The sequence below is a fragment of the Leucoraja erinacea genome, chromosome 20 (assembly GCF_028641065.1).
Source record: "Leucoraja erinacea ecotype New England chromosome 20, Leri_hhj_1, whole genome shotgun sequence".
NCBI classification, from domain to species: Eukaryota; Metazoa; Chordata; class Chondrichthyes; order Rajiformes; family Rajidae; genus Leucoraja; species Leucoraja erinaceus.
Window position 1 is genome coordinate 32715313 of NC_073396.1, and position 14303 is coordinate 32729615.

Below are 14303 nucleotides of genomic sequence, written 5' to 3' on the forward strand. Positions count from 1 at the left end.
TGGCCTTGTATAATATTTATAGTAGTTTAAAAATCACTCTCTCACTCCGCAACCTCTCGCAGCCCCAGGGTTTTATAAAGCAAACAATTAAAGGTATGTACCTTATTTTTACATTAAATGGGGCTTGTATATAACCCTGTAATTAAAGTTTTCTATAGCGAGTAGTTCATTTTGGGCTCTTTATATCCCGCAGTATTTTTCTGGGCACTTGAGGGCACAAATCCAGCGCAATGTGAACGTTCTAAACCAGCGCGTTCACAGGAACCCACTAGAAAGCCGATTTAAATTGACTTTAATTTACAGCAAATGAACACTAAATTCCTTCCATTTGGCCTATAAATTGATGTAAATGAGATTTAAAAATCATGTTTTATTGTGAATTATTTGTGAATATTATTTGGACACTTGGGCTATTTAAAAATGTTAATCATTTATTAAAAAATGGATAGATGTTTAGATATAGTAATTGAAGTTTGAAATTAGCTACAATTGGGTAACTAACTAATTATATGCTTTAATTTCAGGTCATCCAAGTAAGATTATTTTATATTTGTTTCAGAATGCTTCAATCTATGATAACTGAAAATTTCATTCAGTTCTCTTAATTTTTAAGAAGGTTATGGGCTTTTGACTGTCTACTAACATATTCATTGATTCTTCATTGGTTACTCAATGTACAACGCAATGCCCTTGAAGCATTTAGTGGAGGTGAGGATTCTTGCATTTTATATCAAACTAGACCGGCGCCGCGGACGGGGCGGGAATGTTCCTGGCTGCAGGGGATCGAGGCCGAGGCACGACGACGTGATGACGTGCCGTAGCGAACGGCCGTTGCCGTTGGGCAAACCCTGCGCGCGGCAGCGGGGGCGGGAGCGGGAGCCGGAGCGGCGGCGGCGGCAGCAGCAGTAGCGGCCCGGGGTGTCCGTGACCAGGCGGCGCCGCACCCGTCAGCGGCGGGAGGGACGTTGAGTCGGTAAATACAGGTAAAGTAACTCAGCGGGACATGCAGAGGAGATGTCTGTGAGACGCGGTCGAAGTTGAACTGGATGGTTAGTGGTTGCTTGGGTAGGGGTGGGAGGGCACAGGCTTTGGTGTTGGGTCGTAGGGTGGGTGTTGAGGGCACAGGGTGGGTGTGGGGGCGGGTTGGTTATGAACAGGTATTAGGGACAGGAGGAGTGTTGGTGATGGGGATGTATTGAGGGGATCTCGAAGTCTAAGAAAAGTGGTAATATTGTAGAATTTTTTAAATTGCCATTTTTTGGTAATATGTTTGTTAATTATTGTTATGTGTACAGTGAAAACCTTTGTTGTATGTTATCCAAGCAGATCAGATATACCATACATATAAACAATCGAGTCAGACTCAAGTAAATAGGTAGAGCAAAGGGGAAGAAGGCACATTGCGGTTCTCAGCATTGTAGTGCATCAGTTCCATAGACAAAAAGTTCAATGGTGTCAACGAGATGGAGGTGAATCAGACAGAATCCTAGCTCCTAGACCAGGAATCGGCAACCTTATTCTGCATGGGGCCCAGGACCCATGTCTGTGAGCAGATGGCTGGCCACATCTATCGCCATAGTGTGACATTTGATACACAAAAATGCTGGAGAAACACAGCGGGTGCAGCAGCATCTATGGAGCGAAGGAAATGGGCACCGTTTCGGGCCGAAACCCTTCCTGAAGACGTTTCTCCAGCATTTTTGTGTACCTTCGATTTTCCAGCATCTGCAGTTCCTTCTTAAACACGTGTGACATTTGGTGTTGTTTTTAGTTTTCATGTTTTTCAATTCGTTTTCTGCAGTTCCCAGGTCCCTTGCATGCCCAGGGACTGGCTGCAGTTCTCGTGTTGACTCGCCTGCTATAGCTCGCAGGTCGTCTGCGTGCCCCGGGACAAGCTGCAGTTCCTAGATCAGCTCACGCTCCAGGGACTAGCTGCAGTTCTCAGCAAAGATTATAGCTCTGCTATAAGATATTTGCCTCGGGACCGGCTGCAGCGCCCAGGACGCCTGCGTGTCCCGGGACTAGCTGCAGTTCCCAGATCAGCTTGCATTCCCAGGACTGGCTACAGTTCTAAGGTCGCAAAAAACTAATTGAAAATAAATACGCCTGTCCTAGACCATTCCAAAGCCTGACACAGAGGGGAAGAATCTGTTTCTTAGTCTGGTGGTGTGTGCTTTCATGCTTCTGTATCTTATGCCGGGTGAAGAGTGAAGGAATTAGCAGGGGTGGGACAAGTCTTTGATTATGTTGGCTGCTTTTCAGAGGCAGCTTAAAATATGGATAGTCAATGGTGGAAAGTCTGATCTGAGTGATACAGTATATCTACAACACTGAAGTTTATTTTGGTCTTGGGCAAACCTGTTCCCAAACCAACATGTGATGCAGCCCGACAGTATACTTTCTATGGTACATGTAGAAGATGGTAAGGATCACTGAAGACATGCTGAATTTCCTCAGTGCCCTCAGGAAGCAGAGGTGTTGGTGTGCTTTCTTGGCTGTTGCACCTATGCAATTGGCGCACAACAGACCATTGGTAATATTGACTCATAGGAGGAATGTGAAGCTCCGGTCATTTAAACTTCCATAGGGTGATTTCACGAAAGGTCACTGGAGCGTAGATCCGCACCCACGTGACCGAAAATCTCAAGTGGAGTACATGCTATACATCCGGTACATATTAGTGAATGGGAAAACACGCACTTTCCCACCCGTTAAAAACATCGAAAACAGCCAGTTTTTGAGCTGCAATTTACTGTGCCAGTCGGGGTGACCGTGAGGCACAGCTACCTAGATTTACAGTCCAAAAAAAAGATAGAAACTAAGGTAAATTAAAGAGGGAGCTGAAGGCGCCAATCCAGCGGAAGTGAACAGCGGACATTTGCCGTGGAGATTTAAAGGTCCAAAATATCGGGAATTATCGCGTTTGCTCGCTGAATTTCATCAAAAGTAAGGCATTATTGACTTTTTTTATCTTTATTCATTTGTTATATGAGAAGTTTTAAAAGTGAAAAATCCCTCAGTAAAATTGCAAAATCGCCCATGGTTCTCAGGTGGGTTTTAACATGCAAAATGAAAACGCTTCTGAAGCTACATTTACCATTTAAATAATGGTAAACTATCAATGCATTTTGAAATAAATTTTACTCGGATGCAAGCTAAGGAATGGGATAATTGTCAGCTGTCAGTTGGACAAAATTAGGACATTTTATTATTTGCCAAAATATATTTCTCAATGTTTCTTGTTTAAAGCCTGCACATTCACCCAAACTACTTATTTATTTATTCATTTATTTATTTATTTATTTATTTATCATCTAATAACATCAGCAGGCTTGTTTGTTATTAGATGATAAATAAATAAATAAGTAGTTTGGGTGAATGTGCAGGCTTTAAACAAGAAACATTGAGAAATATATTTTGGCAAATAATAAAATGTCCTAATTTTGTCCAACTGACAGCTGACAATTATCCCATTCCTTAGCTTGCATCTGAGTAAAATTTATTTCAAAATGCATTGATAGTTTACTATTATTTAAATGGTAAATGTAGCTTCAGAAGCGTTTTCATTTTGCATGTTAAAACCCACCTGAGAACCATGGGCGATTTTGCAATTTTACTGGGGGATTTTTCACTTTTAAAACTTCTCGTATAACAAATGAATAAAGATATATAAAAGTCAATAATGCCTTACTTTTGATGAAATTCAGCGAGCAAACGCGATAATTCCCGATATTTTGGACCTTTAAATCTCCACGGCAAATGTCCGCTGTTCACTTCCGCTGGATTGGCGCCTTCAGCTCCCTCTTTAATTTACCTTAGTTTCTATCTTTTTTTTGGACTGTAAATCTAGGTAGCTGTGCCTCACGGTCACCCCGACTGGCACAGTAAATTGCAGCTCAAAAACTGGCCGTTTTCGATGTTTTTAACGGGTGGGAAAGTGCGTGTTTTCCCATTCACTAACATGTACCAGATGTATAGCATGTACTCCACTTGAGATTTTCGGTCACGTGGGTGCGGATCTACGCTCCAGTGACCTTTCGTGAAATCACCCTATAGCATTAATGCAGATTGGGGCAGGTACTCTGCCTGAAGTCAATAACTAGCTCTTTCATTTTGCTGATATAGTCGCGACATCATGTCATTAAATTCTCTATCTTCTTCCTCTACTCTCTCTTGCCATTGTTTGTGGCTCATCCCACCACAGTAGTGTCATCTGTAAGAAGGAACTGTAGGCGCTGATTTAAACCAAAGATAAACACAAAATGCTGGAGTAACTCAGCGGGACAGACAGCATCTCTGGAGAGAAGGAATGGGTGACGTTTTGGGTCGAGAAGGGTCTCGATCCGAAGCATCACCCATTCCTTCTCTCCAGATATGCTGCCTGTCTTGCTGAGTTACTCCAGCATTCTGTGCTTATCTCTAGTGTCATATATAAACTTGTAGATGGGATTAGTGCTGAATTTGTCCTATAGTCGTGAGTGTATTCTGTAAACTGTAGAGCCATCTACTTAAACAATCCTGTTAAAAGTGTGAAAAGAAAGTTGTACAAGAACAGTTGCCGAAGAGTGTGACAATAGAACTAGTTGTCAAGAAAAATCTTATGATTGAAGACTAGGGAGTTTTTGAAAAAATGGATGGCCAAAAATAATTAAAGAAGATTAATAAGAAATGTAGAAAAGAAAATTTGAGAGCAATAAATGAATTAAGGATTGGTAAAAATATACATTGGTTTCTACAAGTCAGAAGCAATTATAAAAGTTATAAAACAATGGCTGAGATATTAATAAAGTCATGCCTATCTTTAAGGGTTGACCCAAATAATATATTAGAAATAGTGGTGAGCCATAGGTCTATGAGAGTGAATAATAATAATAATAATAACTTTATTTATAACGCGCTTTTAGACAACATCAGTTACCACAAATTGCTGTACATGGGAAGTCAACAAAAAGTTATTACAAACTACTAAAACCATTAAGACGACAGGACTATAAAAACAGTAAAAATTAAAAGACATTAAAAGCACTAAAACAGGAACAATGTCTCAGCCAGTGTCGAAAGCCAGTGAATAAAAGTGTGTTTTTAGGGAGAATTTAAAGATGGACAGTGAAGGGGCCTGTCTGATCTGCAGCGGCAAGGTGTTCCAGAGTGCCGGGGCAGCAACAGAAAAGGCTCTATTCCCTCTGAGCTTCCGCTTAGACCTTACCTAAGAACTTCAAATAATCAGTATTAAAAATTACCATTATTAAATGCTCACAGAACCTCTCTGTCAAGTGGTCTGAGGTCCTCTAATATGGTGTGGGGGTGTCATGTGCATGTATGGGTTTCTGTCCTTGTTTCCATGTCTGTGACAATGGTTTGGAAGTTAAATGCAATTCATGAAAGGAGAGCGAGAGAAAAGAGAGATCTAGCCTCACATCAGATGTTAGGAAAATGAGAGGTGGTGGGTTATCACAATTGACAGCAATGTTAACTCCACTGGATGTACAGAACAATCAAAGTGGCTGCAAGGCCAGATCTGCAGCAAATGATTCACTCCATAATCCTTTTTTACTATCTCCAGGCTGTATAACGAGTATCATGGAAAACACCCGCTGAGTTTCTCCAGCTGAGTCTGCACCCCGGGGGCATGAACATCGAATTCTCCCAATTTTGTTAGTCCTTGCTGTCTCCTCCCCTTCCTCAGCCCCCCTGCTGTCTCCTCCCATCCCCCAGCCTTCTGGCTACTCCTCCTTTTCCCTTTCTTGTCCCCACCCACCCCCGCCCCCGATCAGTCTGAAGAAGGGTTTCGGCCCGAAACGTTGCCTATTTCCTTCGCTCCATAGATGCTGCTGCACCCACTGAGTTTCTCCAGCTTTTTTGTGTAATCATGGAAAACTCTCCTGTCTGAATGGATGCAACCACAATAATATTAAAGACGTTTGTCCATGGTATACTTTTACTCCCTCCATTAGGTGCAGATTATACTTCAGTGAGCACCATCTACAGGAAATACAAGTGCAAACTCTTTCAAAGCTTCTTTAATAATACTTCCTAAATCTGTAACCTCTGCAGCCTGGAAGATTCTAAGCACTATCTATAAATGTTCTTTTAAGTCACGGTCCTTTTTCAAATGTATCATAATTTCTTTGATGTCTCCGGGTTGAAACCCTGAAACTTCCTTTCCAATTTGAAAGTATTTTCATCCTGTGGACTGATTTAGTTTGAAAAAGTGACTAATCACCACTTTCTCAAGGGATTAATGAAGAGTGATGAATGCTGGCCTTGCCAGTGACAGTTATATGTTATATTACAGGCCGATGGACAGCTAATAAAGACCATGTTGGTTTCAGGTATGGGAAGCTAAACACGAGAATTATTTTCATCATCTCTCTTCTCTCGACTTTTCCTCCTTTGGAGTATATGAGAGCAAAATGTGACTTGATTGAAACATACAAGATCCTGCAAGATCTTGACAGGAATGATAAGATACTTTCTTTTAGGGGCTGATCTAGAATAAGGGCAACTGTTTGAAAATGGAGGGTTGTTAGCTTAAAACACATGAAGTGAGGTTATTTCTGAGGTTTGAGAGTATTTGGAACTCTTCTTTAAAAAGTGGTGGAAGCATAATTGTTGAATGTTTTAAAAGCAAAAGTAGATTGATATTTGATAAGCAGGGAGGTAAAAAGCTACAACGAATTAACGGAAAAGCAGAGCTGAGGTTAGAATTAGATCTGTCATGATCGTACTAAATAGTGAACACGTTTGAGGCACTGAGTGGCCTGATCTCCTATTTTTATGTGTAGGAAGAAACTGCAGATGCTGGTTTAAACCAAAGATAAACACAAAAAGCTGGAGTAACTCGGTGGGACAGGCAGCATCTCTGGAGAGAAGGAATGGGTGACGTTTTGGGTCGAGAAGTCTGAAGACGGGTCTCGGCCCGAAACGGCACCCATTACCTCTCCAGTGATGCTACCTGTCCCACTGAGTTACTCCAGCTTTTTGTGTCTATCCTAATTTTTATGTTTGCCTGTTCTTTCCACTGAGACTGCAGCATTTTCTTTTTTTTGACTGATATTGACAATCAAAAAGGCTATTCTCATAAACTTATTACATGCTGAAGGTAAATTATTGAACTACACCTTTCGAATTTTTACTTGGTAGGCTTTGCTTATGGGTATTTTTCTTTCAGATGTCTTGTATGAACATTTTCTCTGGAATTAAATTTGATGACCACATTTACTAAAATTGATCTTCAAGGACCAAAGAAATAAGAGTATTTGGCGAATGATACTTTGACCAACATGGAGAAGCCAAAGATAGGTGAGAAAAGAAATGGTTGATGAAATTATCTTTAACATTCTACTTGTGACAGATGGATCTACGCATTGCAACAATGGCGGAAGTGGACAACCACACATGAGAGAAAGTCGTATCTTCTTACACAGAATCCATGTTCTACATCACAATCCTAAATGGGATTAATTCAGAATAGATGTGGCAGGCCCAAGCTTAGGCAGTGTGTGTTCAGAATCTGCAGGACTGTAGTCCATCGCTTGGCTCGGCATAGAAACATAGAAAATAGGTGCAGGAGTAGGCCCTTCGAGCCTGCACCGCCATTCAATATGATCATAGGCATATCCTTTGTCTTATCGGTACCATAATGGCAAAACATTCATCCTGATTCAACGAGTTGTGTTGAGTGCCATGAGTACCACATGTACCTAATCCTGCAATGTAAGACTACGTAGGTTAAATGTGAAATGCTGCCAACATGATGCCACCCCCAGTTACATTTTCCCATCTCCACCCCTTTCCACTTTCTGCAGAGACTACTCCCTCTGTAACTACTTGGTTCACTCACGACCCCTATGCTTCCTCACTCGCATCCGCCCAGCGACCCCAGCAGCCCTTCCAGGTGAGACAGAGGTATACGTACAGCTGCTATAACCTCATCTACAGCATTCGTAGCTCCAGGTGTGGCTTCCTTTACATCGGCAAGATCAAGTATAGGTGAGAGACCATTTCGCCAAACACTTGTACTCGGTCTGCTAAGGCCTGCTGGATTTTCCGGTGCTAACGATTTTAACTCTTCTTCACATTCCATGTTGACTCTTCTGTTCTGGGCCTCCTCCATTGCCAGAGAGGCCACAGGCATACTGGATGAACAGCAACTCGTATTCCACCTGGGTCACTTAACAGTATGAACATCAAATTCTCCAATTTTAGAGAACTAACCTACTAACTTTTCTTCCCACCTCCCCCCCCTTTTTTTTTAAATATTGCTAGATTTCTACATCTAAATTTAAGCTCTTTGCAATTGACTTTATTTTGACCTGATTGTTTTTCAATTATAGAGTCTGTGTGGCAGCGTCCATATGTGAATATCTTCAAACATTTCAAATTGGAAGAATGGAAAAAATCAACAAAAGAAGGAGATATTGCACCTGTTATGGTATAGTTTACCTTTTGGAGACTTTTTCCTCCAATTTTTTTTAATTTCTGCTCTATTCTGTCAGTACATAAAAAATCATATTTTATGTACATGTACTGTGACATTGTTGCAGTTTTACAGGAAGGAGCAGGTTAGTATGGGATGTGCATCTGGAAGTTTGTGGGCCTTTGCGATCTGTATTTGAATAAAGTTGCTTTAACTGATCTAGATAGTTCCAGAACTACAGGACCATTATCTAGGACCTGTAGGAATTGTTCTGGAATGACTCTTGATGGTTGCAGTAGCATCATTTTGGGTGGAGATCAGAGATCAGCAGGGGCCCCAGTGCAAGTGAGGGTCTAGCTTTCTTGTATCCAGAAAATAGATGTAAATCCCTGTTTCTACTCGTTCCTTGTGAAGCTAGGAAGCTCTCCTGTCCTCCTTGGTCCAGAAAAGAAAAAGAAAATAACAATTGCCATGCTGTTTCCATTTCCATTCTCTGTCTTTGTTCTATCATTCAGAGTTTCTACCAAAATTGCAGATCCAATCCATGACATAATTTGAGTTTTCACCTGATATTTAATGTGAAACTCTTCCTGCAAGTTTTTTTGTTCACTTGCTTACAAGACTTCACAATCTAAAATTAGATTATGATGGAAGCAAGAAGCAAGTGTCTGCCCCCAATTTAATTGCATCTTACATAGTGGCAATCAACATAGGGATTTAATTGTAAACATCTATTTAGTCATCCTTGAAGTTGGTTATTATGAGAAAAATGTAGATTATGCATGCTGTCTTAAAGGTTTTTCCTTTTTAATTTCTGTTGCTGCTTAGAAATGTGTGCACATGATTAATCTATAGCTCATTGTTAGTGGGCTTGTTGAGATGTCCCTGGTTTACCTTGTCAAGTATTCCTTTTTTGATTCAGTAATGGTGCCCGTATTTTATGACAACTATGCCTATTTTATCGCCGCCGAAATTGCGTTAGAGGAGTGGAAATGGGGATTACATCTATTTTCTGGATACACGATTATTCTGCACAGTCCGTCTTAGACTAGAGCTTTGCTTTTAATACCATTATACCAATCAAGCTCATCTCCAAGCTTGTGGACCTTGGAGTCCGCAGTCTGCACCTGAATCCTCAAATTCCTAACCAGCAGACCACAATTAGTGAGGATCGGTGACAAATCATCCTCTACGATAATCCTCAACACTTGTGCCCCACAAGGATGCATTCGCAGCCCCCTACTATACTCCTTATACACTCATGACAATGCAGCAAAATACCAATCCAACATAATTTACATGAATGCAGATGACACCACCGTTTATTGGCCGGATATCAAATAACAAGGTGGCGTATTGGAAGAAGATTGAGAACCTCATAACCTGGTGCTAAGACAACAACCCCTCTCTCAATGTCAGCCAGACAAACAAGATCAGTGGTAGAGTGCTTGACTTCTGGAAGCAATGTATATATTCAATGTACACAAAAAAGCTGGAGAAACTCAGCTGGTGCAGCAGCATCTATGGAGCGAAGGAAATAGGCAACGTTTCGGGCCGAAACCCTTCTTCAGACACTTGAAGAAGGGTTTTGGCCTGAAACGTTGCCTATTTCCTTCGTTCCATAGATGCTGCTGCACCCGCTGAGTTGCTCCAGCTTTTTTGTGTACCTTCGATTTTCCAGCATTTGCAGTTCCTTCTTAAACGCATATATTCAATTGTTTCTTATGAATGGCATTTCTTTCCCCACTTTGGTCATTGTTCTTATCAGTCTTGTATGGTTTTGAAATCATGCATTATAATACTATAATGATACGGTTACCATATCAAGTGATTTTTGTTCATTTTGCAGAGTTAACTGATAACTGTTTAATCTGGATATTTTTGTTATAAGGATAAAACTCTGAAGTGTACAGTTTATCGTATCCGAGGCTCCATCCCTGCTGGCAACTACATTCAGCTACCAAAAACGACTACTCAATCCCTCGGACTTGTTGGCCGTTACCTGTACATCCTCTTCAAACCAATTGTATCCAAATACTTTGTGGTTCATTTTGATGCAGTGACTGAGGTATTTGTTGATTAGTACTATCTGGATATTGTGCATTTGTTTGCTTGAACCTAATGTTGGAATTAGACGGTTCTTGAAAAGTCTATATTAAGATTAATAGTTCAATGCTACCATAATTACCAAGATCATTTGCCAAACTGTTGAGCCTTAGTAATATGTTCAAAATGTTAATTTCTTGTTTTCATAGATTTCATAGGTTTCAGGCGTAATAAAGCAAAATAGGCAATAAGATCTGATGGGAGTATATTTTCTCATCAGAATTCATTGTTGGTTGAAAGCTGTAGATTGACATGGAATTACAGGTGCACAACCTTTTATCCGAAAGCCTTGGGACCAGTCACTTTTCGTAATTCAGAATTTGTCGGCTTTCGGAATGGAAGATTTTTAGCATCAATTTTAATGGCTGGCTCAGTGGTAGAGTGCTCGGCTCATATCCGCAAGATCGCGAGCTTGCGCCTAGATCCCGGCAGTTACTCGATCGCGAGTTTGAGTCTTCAATGTAGTTTTTTCTTGCAGAATAGGAGAGAATTGGGAGGGTTAGGCTGGGATCATTCTCTGCGAGATGATCTTAGTGCGGGAGACAAGTATAGGAGAGGTGTACTGACTGTGTGGGCAGAACTTTGGAAGTGATTGCCCACCATTCTCAAAAGCCGCTGTGTCTCCCTGTCCCTCCAACTCCAGAGGAATCCGCTCCCCGATGGGCCGCTACGGCGACAAGTGGCAGTTCGCCCACAGCCCGAGCTGCGCCCCCTCATTCGCAACCCGGGTTCCTCTGGAGTTGGAGCGGGGCTGGGCTAGAGTTGCTGCTGGCTGTGAGTCTCTGGGATCTCCATGCTTGCAGTGGGCCTGGAGGTCGGTATCCCGTTGGTCCTGACGTCTCCGGTGACTGGCATTGACCCGCGGCATCGCCGATGTGAAGACAGTGCAAAGCCCCCTCGCCGGTGCAATGGGCGATAAAAGTTTGCAAAGGTGATGGAAAGACTGGAGGAAAGACTAGATGCTGAGAGCTCTCTTATACCTGCATTAAGGAGGCATGAGTTTAAACACATCTGAGCAATTACGAACACCTGTGAACCCATGTGTCCCAAGCATTATGGTGCCCTGAAATGTGGGGACTATTTATAAACACAGCTGTGATTTCTACATGGTGAAACCAAAATGTATAAACATACCCTTTAATAAAATCTGATAATGTGCACTTTAACCACATGTGATTTTTTTTTTTCTATTACGAATCTCTAATTGTGGAGTACAGAGATCACCTTTTTAAAAGGAAATAACATGTGCAGAGTTGCTTTCTTTGAAATTTTTGATAAATTTGAAATTGATTTTGGGGGAAGATGAAAGGAAATTATTTTCTTTTTAATATCTTCTCAAACTGCATCCTGATTCTGGCTGTAGTGTTCCATAGTATTCCTCAAAAATGCAACTGGCTGATCAAATTGTTCCAATGCATGCATTTCTGTGCAAAATGGGTTTGATCTATATTCGCAAATAATGCTAGGTACTCCCTGCTTTGCGACTTGCAAACACTAATATGGATCATGGAGTTGTGCCGCACAATATACCAAGACCGCCAGGGGACCTATGCAAGGATTTTGTTTGTGGATTTTAGCTCTGCATTCACACCATTGTGCCAGAGCTACTACACTCCAAACTCTCCCAGTTGACTGTGCCTGAACCCCTCTGTAAGTGGATCACTAACTTCCTGACAGACAGGAAGCAGCATGTGAGGCTGGGAAAGCACATCTCGGACCAGCTGACCCTCAGCAAAGAAACACCGCATGGCTGCGTGCTCTCCCCTCTCCTTTACTCTCTCTACACCAATGACTGTACCTCCACAGACTCCTCTGACAAGCTTCTCAAGTTTGCGGATGACACAACCCTGATTGGGGAGGAATCTGCCTACAGACAGGAAGTAACACAGCTGGCGTCCTGGTGTCATCGCAACAACCTGGAGATCAATGCTCTTAAGACAGTGGAATTGATTGTTGACTTTAGGAGCGCTCCCCCTCCCCCCACTCACCATCAACAACACCACAGTCACATCTGTGGAGTCATTTAAGTTCCTTGGAACCATCACCTCCAGGTACCTTAAATGGGAGGCTAGCATCGACTCCACAGTCAAAATGGCCCAACGGGATGTACTTCCTGCGGCAGCTGAGAAAGCACAATCTTCCACAGGCACTGATGGTCCAGTTTTATACTGCCATCATAGAATCTGTCCTCGCCTTCTCCATCATGGTCTGGTTTGGTTCAGCCACCAAGCATTACATCCAGAAGCTGCAGCATATCATTCGATCAGCCGAGAAGGTTATTGGCTGCAACATTCCCCCCCATCAACGAACTATACACTGCAAGGGCAAGAAAGCGAGCGGGTAAGATAATCTGTAACCCCTCTCGCCATGGCCACAAACTCTTTGAAGCACTTCCCTCTGCAAGGCGACTCCGGACTGTCAAAGCCGCCACAGCCAGACATAAAAACAGATTTTTTTCAGCCTCCTTTTGCTCTGGTATTTTATTTCATTTTTCACATGTTTAAATTATAATGTTTTATTCTTAATTGTTTATTGTATATTGTGTTGTTACTTGTGAGCAAAGCACCAAGGCAAATTCCTTGCATGTATAAGTACTTGGTGAATAAAATATATTCAATTCAATTCCGTTAATTTGAGGTTTGATCTAAGCGTGAGTGACTGGCTATCTCAGGGCAGGGAATCTGGGCATTGGTACTTTTTGTCCTCAAAGGAATTATTTCATGCACTCTTTCTGTGAATCATTTTTCTCCAGGATAGTCAAGTCATTCGGATTTCATTCTCCAACCTATTTAAAGAGTTTAAATGCACGGTCACGTGGCTCCAGTTTCCATTTGTTTGTGGTGCTGTGAAAGGCTCTGTGTATAACACCACTGCAAAATCTGCAAAGCAAGGTAGGTTTTCATAACATGTTTGGCTTTATTATTTTATACATTTTTCAGTTGCTTCTATTCAGAAAGAATAGTACAAATTTGTATTTAGTTTTCTGATAACATTTGGCCATGATTTTTGACTTCATTATCCAAGGTTATATTTTGATGAGAATGTAAAGACTTATATTTATATAGTATAGGAAGGAACTGCAGATGCTGGTTTACACCAGACACAAAATGCTGGTGTAACTCAGCGGGACAGATGGCGTCGCTGGAGAGAAGGAATGGGTGACGTTTGGGGTCGAGCCCCTCCTTCAGACTGAGAGTCATGGGAGAGGGAAACTAGAGATATGGAATTGTTTCAAAGAAAATTTAAAACAACAGATCAAAGCAAACGTGATCAGGGAAATGTAGAATGGTTCATCGTTGGCTGAGGGAAAGGTGACAACGAGGAATACAAACAGTAAAATTAAACAGGAGGACAGTGCTTTATGAATTTGAAGATGCTTTGAAGTGTTTTGGTGGCAGTTAAGTATTTACATGCTGTTCTTTGAAATGGAGCGATAAAATCTTTATCGTTTCCTTGTGTGGATCCATGAGTTAATTTTATATATTTTCTAAAAAAAACACAAATCTCAAGACTACTAATTTCTATGTGGTAAGTAAAGGGCATCATCAACTTCCTAAATTATACAGATTCTGGGATAATTCCTACAGATTGGACGATAGCAAATGTTATCCTCCTATTTAGGAAAGATGGGAGAAACCAGACAAGCTGCTCAAAAGTGAAGTACAAACACTGAAAATAATATGTTTGAGCAGATTCAGCATGGATCCTGAAATTGCATTTGATGAATCTGTTACTATTCTCTGAGGATGTATCCTATCAATTAGATGACAGGATATGG

At 41.4% G+C, this 14303-nt stretch overlaps 1 protein-coding gene across 1 annotated transcript in view; it reads left to right on the forward strand.

Moving 5' to 3' along the window:
• Positions 1 to 836: 836 nt before the first annotated feature.
• The window catches only part of wdr90 (WD repeat domain 90), a 101871-nt gene continuing 88404 nt past the window's right edge, over positions 837 to 14303 (forward strand). The window contains 5 exon segments of the mRNA XM_055651822.1: positions 837 to 983; positions 7172 to 7302; positions 8337 to 8434; positions 10311 to 10487; positions 13278 to 13416. Coding sequence (XP_055507797.1) covers positions 7284 to 7302; positions 8337 to 8434; positions 10311 to 10487; positions 13278 to 13416 — 433 coding nt within the window. The 5' untranslated portion in view covers positions 837 to 983; positions 7172 to 7283.